Source organism: Puma concolor, chromosome B4 (assembly GCF_028749965.1).
Source record: "Puma concolor isolate L17-30 chromosome B4, mPumCon1.1.hap2, whole genome shotgun sequence".
Taxonomy (NCBI): domain Eukaryota; kingdom Metazoa; phylum Chordata; class Mammalia; order Carnivora; family Felidae; genus Puma; species Puma concolor.
Genome location: NC_141673.1, coordinates 129,596,161 through 129,605,722, shown reverse-complemented (window position 1 = coordinate 129,605,722; position 9,562 = coordinate 129,596,161). Strand labels below are relative to the sequence as shown.

Sequence of the window (9,562 nt, the reverse complement as noted above, 5' to 3'; positions counted from 1 at the left end):
ACTATCGCCCACTCGGTGCCTTTCCGGTAGGGCGGGGGATTGGGGGACGCACTGAAGCTATTCGCAGACAGTCCGAGAGGAAAGGCTAAACCTTCACGCTGATTGGCGGCGACGCGGGAGGCCGGGGCGGATGTACGGGACGCAGTGGGCGGGCGGGAACGTGAAATTTCCGCGGTGCCTGATGGGGCTGTTCGGAGGTCGGGAGCTGTTGGCACAGGGGGACCACTCGTTACTGCTGCCGCCGTATCTGCCGCCTCATGGCGGCCATCGGAGTTCACCTGGGCTGCACTTCAGCCTGTGTGGCCGTCTATAAGGTGAGGGCCTGGGGGAGCTGGTTTGTGATTAATGTCGGCCACCCAGTTCTCCCGGTGCTGAGCCAAGTCCTTTGATCTCCTGCGGGGTTTGTGAACGGCGTGTCGCCGGCCTAGGAATGTCGCGTGGAGAGACATTACTAGGGGCAAGTTTGGAGGCGAAGCGCCGGGCGGACCGGCCTCGTCATCCGTAGCTCCTCCGGAAAGTCCACTGCGTCCTGGCGGACGGTTGTGACGACGTGGGCGCCCGGGGTCTGGAAACGTCCCGGCCGCAAAAGGCCTGGTGGGGGGCGGTCCTGGGGACGTAAGGGCCGTTGGAGGCCCAGAGGGATCTCGGGGACGGCTGGTCCCCGGGGCGTCAGGCCCGCAGGTGGCCCGGAGGGTCTCGGGGACATCAGGACCACAGGAGGCGCGGAGAGGGGCGGTCCTGGAGACGTCAGGGCCGCCGGAGACCCGGAGGGGGCGGTCCCGGGGACGTCTGGGCATCTGAGGCCTGGGAGGTCTCGGGGACATCAGGGCTGCAGGGAAGCCGGAGAGGGGCCGTCCCAGGGACCTCAGGGCTGCCGGAGGCCGGGAGGGGTCTCGAGGATCTCCAGGGCACTGGAGGCCCGGAGGTGGGCCTGAACGTCCGACACCGGCGGCTTCTGAATGTTTGCCGCGAAAGGACCGGGTGGTCGCGATCTGAAACTGGAGTTGCTAATCCCTCGAAGCGTGTGAATCGAGTTGGTGGCATGCTCTACTTGACCTTTCTTGAATGAGAGAGCTTAACAAGGAGTTGTAGCTTCTTGGCATCAGTGGGGAGGCGAGAGGAACAATAATAACCAACTCCCCTAATACTAGTCTCGCACGTAAATGTCAAGTAACTTGGAAGGAAAACCAAAGAGATTTAGTGCTACTTCATCATACGTAGAAAAAGGAAGAAAGATGTACCTGTCGGGGAAGAACGAAAACTAGAAAGGGTGATGTTATAAGGCTTGTTATTGTATATAGAAAGATTATTATGTTTGATCCATTTATCGACTGTATAGAAAAAATGAGGCAGTTCTTTGTGGAACATTGACCTTGTATAAAATCTAGGAAATTAATAACGGCCATTGAATCTACAAATTTAAAATATTGATGTAACGATTTTTCTATCTACGCATGTGGCAAGATAACACTGGTCCACATATGTCTGATGGGACTATCTATCTGTATATGTCTATATGTGTTTTGTTTTCAAAAGACCTAATAGAGTTCTATTTTTTTTTTCCAGGATGGCCGGGCTGATGTGGTTGCAAATGATGCAGGTGACAGAGTTACTCCAGCTGTAGTTGCTTACACAGAAAATGAAGAGGTACTATTTCCCTCATTTTTGTATTTTGAAATAAGCAGAATTACATGCATTGTAATATACTGCTCTTTTTCAGGTTGTTGGATTGGCAGCAAAACAAAGTAGAATAAGAAATATTTCAAATACAGTAATGAAAGTAAAGCAGATCCTTGGCAGAAGGTACGGAATAAAATAATAATCTTACATATGGGAAGAAAATGTGTTTATACATTCTAAACATAATGTGCAGTGAAACTGGAAACACCAGTTTGGTTTTCTGTTGCTTTTTATGGTTGAGTCATTTCAGAGATTATCCCAAGTAGGCTCTTTCTTTTGATAATTAGTGTTGAATCTTGTCAAGGATGGGATTCACTCAGATATTTGTTTCTTGCTGATGGGTCTGTTCTTATTGATGAATGCCAACATTCATATAGTTTGATAATTTGTGTCATTTAGAAGTGGTAATTTGGACTTTTCACCTTTTTACGTCACTGAAAGAATTTGAAAGATTTTGTGGGAATTTGAAGATTTTTCTGTACTGAAGTCGAATTTTGCAAAATCTATTACATTTGGTCATAATGTATATAGAAGCTATTGATTTTCTTCCTTGGGTCCTTTTGTGACACTTTCTGGGAACTAACTTTTCCAGCTGCATTATGAATTTAATCATTAAAGAAACAGTTTAATTAACATCTTAAGAATCAGGTTAATCATCTGTTGTAACTTTAATTAAAAGATTAAAGAGGCTTGCTTCTCCAGACTTCTGTCTCCTCGAATTATAGATTGACATAATAATTAGAGGTTTTCATTTTCACTGGAGTAGTAATACTTGATACAGTGTTTTTAAATTTTCAAAGTGCTTTCACATCTATTATTTAATCCTCTCAAATCCCTAAAAGATTGGAAGGGCAGGTTTTATTTCTTCCCATTTGTAGATGAGAAAATCAAGACACGTAGAAGTTACAGTGTTACTCAGTTAGAGGGGTGAGCTAGGTAGGACTGTGGTTTAGGACTTGTAACTTAGCCTCAGGTTCTTTCTACTTCTGAGAGTTTAAGTAGAAATGTCCTGTGTTGATCTTAGGATTCGAGGGTTATGGATTAAATCTAATATTTATTTCTTTTATATGTATAGGTATTTTTTTTTTATTATCCCTTACACGTATTTAAGCTGAACTTGATAATTATTTTTCCCCCTTAGGGTATTTATGCACGAAGTCAAAAATGATAATATTTTAGAGAGAATTAAAATTTTTGTGATGATAAATATATTCCCATATCCATTTATGTGTTGATAAAACTTAGTATTGAGCATATTGAAAATAAATTAGCTGGTGTCAAAAATTTGCAAGTTAAAAAAAAAACCTCTAAAAAGGCGGGGAGCCGTACATGGGCCTTGAAGCTAGATTCGCTATAAGCAGCCAAAATAGGGCTTTTTTTTAATTAAACTTTTTATTTTGAGATCATTGTAGATTTACATACTGTTGTAGGAAGTAATAACAGAGAAATCCAATATATTACTGGATTTACCACTTTCTCTCGATGGTAACATCTTGGAAAACTATAGTACAGTGGAACAACCAGGATACTGACATTGATACGATCCTGATACAGAACATTTCAGTAGATCTTTGTCCTGGTAGCCCTTTTTTAGGGCAGATGATCAGAGTAATGATATGGTTGTCTTCTGCCATATCATGCAACATCTTTGTATTGTCAGGAACAACTTAAGTGTACTTTTCTCGCCCCCAAAGTTAACCTTTTAACAAAGTGCAGTGGTGACAGTCAGATGGGTATTATATAGCCCCAGGGCTAGTAAAGGATGAGCGCTCTTCAGACCTGCTGTTACACCATGATCCTGCGTGCACTTCTCTAGAGTGAGCTGCGTCCTGGTCCACATGTTCTGCCCTCAGTCTACTTAGAACACAAGGTGATTTTTACAGATATGCACTTGTACCAGGTCTTGGCCTTAGAAGCACTCTGTCTTTTGTGGAGGAGCCAGTCCCCTTTTATCAAGCCAATAAGACCCCTTGAAGCCCCTGGTCCAGTACCTGTCCTGGGCAAACTCCCAAAGTTGGGCTTCCTTAGTCTTGGCATCCTGCCTGTTTGCACCGTACTTACAGGGAGCACCACTTAACTTGCTGCCACGATTATCCTCACGACCCTCTCTGTAACTCTCATTCCCCTGTGGCCTTCCAGCCAGAAATGCGGTCCTTGGACCTGGCTTCTCAACAATTAGCCCTGAGAGGGAAGAATCGGCTGGCTCCTGGAAATACACTGAGAGCACACAGAGCTTCCCCACACCTTCAGATTTGCACCTTGCTGCCCAGGAGCTTCCCACAGCTAATCTTCCTTCCCAGTCCACTATGGCCAGTTCCAATAGCAGTGCGGGCATCCGGTGGTCCAGACAGGAGACACGAACGCTTCTCTCCATACTAGGCGAGGCAGAGTATATTCAACGCCTCCAGACTGTGCATCATAATGCAGATGTCTATCAGGCTGTGTCTAAGCGAATGCAGCAGGAAGGCTTCCGCCGCACCGAACGTCAGTGCCGCTCCAAGTTTAAAGTTCTGAAGGCGTTATATTTAAAGGCGTACGTTGCCCATGCCACGAGTGTGGGGGATCCGCCGCACTGTCCGTTTTATGATACATTGGATCAGCTTCTCCGAAATCAGATAGTGACTGACCCAGACAACTTAATGGAGGACACTACTTGGGCCAAGCACTGTGATCAGAACTTAGTGGCCTCTGACACCCCAGGGGAAGAGGGACCCAGCATTCTCAGAGCAAAAAGGACTCAGGCAGCAGATCATCAGCCTATCTTGAAAACAGTTAAGGAATCAGATGAGGATTGTCAACTGAGAATCAGTGACCAGATGCGAGAAACCAGTGACCTTGAGGACTCCTGGGATGAATCCTCGGGTGCAGGTAACTCCCAAGCATGTGAAGGATCGGGGTGCCAGAGTCACTCGGTTCTAAACAGCAGGATATGTTTGGATGGTGTTCTCTTCAACATTGTCTCCATTTCTGCCCCATGCCCTCTTATTTTTTAAGCCTCGTGGTCAGATAAAGGGCTCCAGGTTTTTAAAAGCAATGACCTTAAGTATCTAAGGTATTAGAACTTTTTAAATGTGGATGAAGTATTCTTTAGAACCAGACTAGTTTTGCTGTTATTTATAGTGGGTGTGTAGGAATTCGTGACTAGAGATGGGGCTGGCTGGCTATGTGGAAAAGGGTTCAGGAAGGCAACAGGGAGGTTTTAGAGGTAAGACTGCAATTGGCCAAAGTGTCCAGATTAAGGAATTGAGATCTTCCCAGTCCCTGGTGGAAAGAGGCCTTTCCAGCCTTAGTTTTGTAACTGTCTTCTCAACTCCACTGCTGGCTCCAAGCATTCCCCTAGCAGGAATGTCCTCTTTGCAACGTTGTTGCTTTGTTTTTCAGGGTGCTCTCAAGGGACCCCCAGCTACAGCAGCTCCCACCACCTTTTCAGAGGTGCGGTTGCTCCCTGTCAGAGCAGCCCCATGACCCGCCTGGGTGTGTCCGGTGAGCCCAGTCCGTGCGCCAGCACCAGCCGAAACACTCCTGGGGTGGCCTCCGCACCGCGGCCTCCGGTCTCCTCCTCCACAGTTCCTTTTGTTTCTGGTGGGGATAGGCCTTTGACCGGTGAGCCCCCTCCACGGTGGGCGAGGCGAAGAAGGCGGTCAGTGGCCAGGACTATTGCGGCCGAGTTGGCAGAAAACAGGAGGTTGGCACGAGAACTTTCAAAGCGTGAGGAAGAAAAATTGGACAGGCTGATTGCTATTGGTGAGGAGGCCAGTGCTCAGCAAGACACTGCCAACGAGCTCCGCAGGGATGCCGTGATCGCAGTCAGACGCTTGGCCACGGCGGTGGAAGAGGCCACCGGTGCTTTTCAGCTAGGGCTCGAAAAATTGCTTCAGAGGTTAATTTCGAATACCAAAAGTTAAGAATTGATTACAAAGAGGCTGTTTCCTAAACTGGTAGAAGCCCAGTTCCAACACCTGCCTTTTGGTACCCTGGCTCCTTTTACACGTCCTTAGGAATAAAGGAAAGAAAAAGCAGATGAACCATTAATATGCAGAGTAGCGGGAACGTATGAGCTAGTTGCTTTTCCAAGCTTCTTCACGAATTTGAAGACCTCTCGGGTATGCGAGGAGTGGTCTGACAGAACAGATGGAGTCGAGACCAGAGAGGGGGTTAGCTGCGGCCTCGCTGCTAGTGTGGGGCAGTTTAGTTTACCTCGACACCAGTTTCCTCATCTGTATGGGGGCCCGGTAATAACTCCTGACCTGCCTACCTCACAGGGTTGTTGTGAGGACCCAATGGCTAGTAGATGTGAAAGGGTTTAAAAGTTTAAAAGCACTACACACTATATACATGTAAGTTATTAATGCATATGACCTTGGCCGAGGTTTGGCTAGGGTGAGGCACGTTAGTTGACAAAGAATTATGGTGTCTGCCGTGACCTCATTGCTTGAATCTTTACCAGTTTAACTTGACTGCTTCTTAGAAGTGTAAGGTTTTCATTTTTTTAATCCCTCTCTGGCTCATTAGACTGATATAGATCCATGTGTTTATACCTTTATCTCTTATATTTTCACTGCTGTGTCTATGACATACTTACTAGTAAGCACTCAATGGTCAAACCAGCTTTCCTTCCCTTTCACTGGTTTTTAGTGACTTACCACTCTAAGGATATAATTCAGAACTGACAGGGAGCTACAGTTGTGTGTTACGATTCATATGGTCTTCGATATGATGAGGTATTGGCTGTTTTATAAAATATTAAATGTAAGTAAATTCTTTGCATTCCATATTATTTGGGTCCCTAATATACATAATTACATGTCTTTAGGTTTAGGGTGTCACTTGGAACAACATGTGGAAACAATTTGGAATCTGTTTTCCAAGTGCTTTCAGCTAATTTCATTCCTTTCTTTAAGCCTTTTTTCTGTCTAGTATGTTACAGAGGCAAGCCCTAGAAGACTTTGCTTCTGGGGAACTTTGCAAAGTCACTTTTTCTCATACAGTGTAGACAAAAGTTCACCGTGTTAATGGCCTGTGGTGGAAGAGGACAGCGGGAACAACTGAGGATGGTGTGGATAAAGACCGCCTGCAGTAGATGACTCCTTTTAAGCACAAAGCCCTCAATAAATACGTCCTCCTTTCCCCCAAAACATCCACGCTTCCTTTAGGAGATACGAAGATGTTGAGCCATACTTCCAATTTACCTTAGAAAGAATGCCATTATTGGCCGTCATGAAACCAACAAACTTCAAAGCTTTTAAGTGGTTTGCTTAGTACTTTCAGGAAATACAAATAAGAGCCTTGGAATTTAAAAGGCTTTCCTCCAGTCTACAGGCTGAAAAAAACAAGTGCAGGCATATTTGAAGAGGTTTTGTTTTATATTTTGTAGGCTTGGGTGCTTACCTATGTGCTGGAAATGCAGGTGGGTGGAGAAAGAGTCAAAACAACACTAGGAATATAGCCAGAGCGTGAGTCGGAGGCAGGCAAGCTGCACTGACGAACGGGTGATGCGTGTAGAAGGCAGCTGATGTGCTAGAGCACTGGATTCTAACCCTGTCACGGTGTGTGACCTCGGGCAGGTGACTTGCCCTTTTGGTGCCTCAATTTCTTTAAAATGATTTGTACTAGATGACTTTTCTAGTACCTTCTAGTTCTAAAGCAATTCTATAAGTGACATAACAAGAAAAAGGCAAAGTAAACTTTTAATTGTAATATTTTCAGTCACAGTAGCATATTGTATGTTTGAAATACTGGTAACAGTTGTATTTTAAGAGAGCATTCTACGGTATTAATATTTATTAATATACTCCACTTACATAAGCACCACACCAGACGTAGGTTCCTTGCTTTAAAGAAGCCCATATTAAGGCAGTGAAACGGATATACATGTGTGTGCATTTTCTCCATTGTTTTAGGCCTTTGTATGTGTCTGTTTTAACGGGGTAACACTAATATAAGTACGTAGACTTTCTGGAAAAACAGGGAAGTACTCAAAGGAGAGTTAGGCCTGTACTCTATTAACCTATTAATGGTAGAAAAGTACGTAGGCAGGGCTTTATTTTGAGATAAGTGCTACAGAACAGGAGTGGAGCTAAACTTAGGAGGTAGTACTGTGAAAATCTTTTGGGTGAAATAACTTTAATGTGAGAAGAAAAGGAAAGTTCTTAATGACATAAACAGAAAAAGAAAACACTGTTAAGAGGAGGCCATTCTCATTGAAAGAGAACAAGCTCAGAAACCCTGCCTAGGCTCTGGGCCCCACCGTTCGTGCCTGCCCACCCTTAGGCAGGTCACCTTACCGCTCTGTGACTCCCATTCCTCACCCACAGAGGGAGAAACAAACAACCCTCCTACCTACCTCGCGGGAGTGTGGTGAGGGCCAGATGAACAGATGAATGTAAAAACGCTTTCAGATGTGGAAGGCACTGTCTTGTGACAGTGATGGGGAAGACCGCCCTGGAGCACATTAGTGCTGCTGTGTGCCAGCTCCGGCAGTCTGCTGATGGTGCAAGAGACATTTAAGGAAGGACGAGGAAGAGAAAGCGGCAGTGCTTGTAAAGGTTGTGGTACGACGGTGGGGTTAACACTCTGCCTCCTGAAGACCGTGATGTAAATGAGGTGCTGTGTATGCCAACCTCCCACCACCCTTTGTGTTTCTGTTAAGTGATTTAATCCTGGTGTGGACAAATAAAGTTTTTACTTGTATGTACTTGTGGTCAGTCCGCTACTTTCTGGCGATATCCACGACCATTTGTCGTCACCTCCACTCTCTGCTTTCTGCTTCTCTACTAGCTAATCTCCAGGGTCTCGCCTTCATACGATCCTGAGAGCTTCGTGTGCTTTCTGTCCTCACATGAGAGGGGCCCTCTTCGCAGGGGAGTTGAGAAATAATTTTCCATTTCTAAAATGTCTATAAATTCCATAATATAGGCTTTTTGGCAATGAACTATCTTGACTTGGGTAGCTTACAGGAAGGATAGATAACAGGATAAATTGTCCTGGTTGACCACAACGCTTGTTCTAAAGAGAACAACTGGTAAGTGTCATGCTGAAATGGTATTGGTGCAAATAAATATGGGCACGCTTCATCTTTTTTTTGGCGTACTCTTAAAATAGTTATCCAGGATCCAGTCGAAATACCGGATTTAGAGAAAGGGAGGAAAAGAGGGCTTAGTGAAAAGAATACTAAACTTTGTATTAAAGATCTGGATTCCAGTCAGTTCTGCCATGAATTAACCATGGGACTTTGGGCAAGCTACTTACTTTAACCTGTTTCCTCTCTTAGCAGTTTTTAGGTGATAGAGAAGAAGTGTGAGGAATCTGCAAGTGTTCTAGACAGTTCTAAGCCGAATTAGTCACTTAAACCCTTCTGTCTTCCTCTTATTTACACAGGTTAGGGTCTTTGGATGCCCAATAACTTCAGCAGTTAGTTGCTATTAATTTTCAACTCTTTTTAAAGACTGGTCTCTGAATGGAATAGCTGCAACCCCTTGGAAGAAGGGTTAAAGTGGAAGGGTTTCCTTTAATTTCTAGATGAAATTATAACAAGAATCAAGGACTCCTGTCACTGCCCAAAGGGGTAGAGGTACTTTAGTCATTTACCTTGTTACTGGGAGGCAGCCGGTTAGATGTAAACAACACCACCCTGATAGAGAAGGCTGGAATCAGTACCAACTGTTCCTTATTAACTTACAAGGCATTGACTCTCTATGAACTATTACCTCCAAAATAATACCTGCCAAATTAACCCCACTGAGGTGTTGTGAAGAGCAAGTGAGGTAATACACGTGAAAACATTTTTTAGTCTGCACAAATTGGTATTTTGAGCAACATCATATCCATTGTTCTAATTTTTCATTGCCGTATACATTTAATACCTACTTTGGGTAGGACGTTA

At 44.7% G+C, this 9,562-nt stretch overlaps 1 protein-coding gene across 3 annotated transcripts in view; it reads left to right on the top strand.

The window, feature by feature from the left end:
* The first annotated feature begins 156 nt into the window (after positions 1-156).
* LOC112867301 (heat shock 70 kDa protein 14) overlaps positions 157-9,562 on the top strand; it is a 43,501-nt gene continuing 34,095 nt past the window's right edge. Inside the window, exons 1-5 of one of the 3 annotated variants that reach the window (XM_086714876.1) lie at positions 551-1,270; positions 1,567-1,647; positions 1,721-1,803; positions 3,820-4,548; positions 5,062-5,560. In XM_086714876.1, the coding sequence (XP_086571002.1) occupies positions 3,987-4,548; positions 5,062-5,560 (1,061 nt within the window). In that variant the 5' untranslated portion in view covers positions 551-1,270; positions 1,567-1,647; positions 1,721-1,803; positions 3,820-3,986. Of the gene's footprint in view, positions 315-360; positions 1,271-1,566; positions 1,648-1,720; positions 1,804-3,819; positions 4,549-5,061; positions 8,375-9,562 lie in introns of those variants that run through there. The other 2 variants (XM_086714875.1, XM_025930288.2) reach the window with 2 other exon arrangements.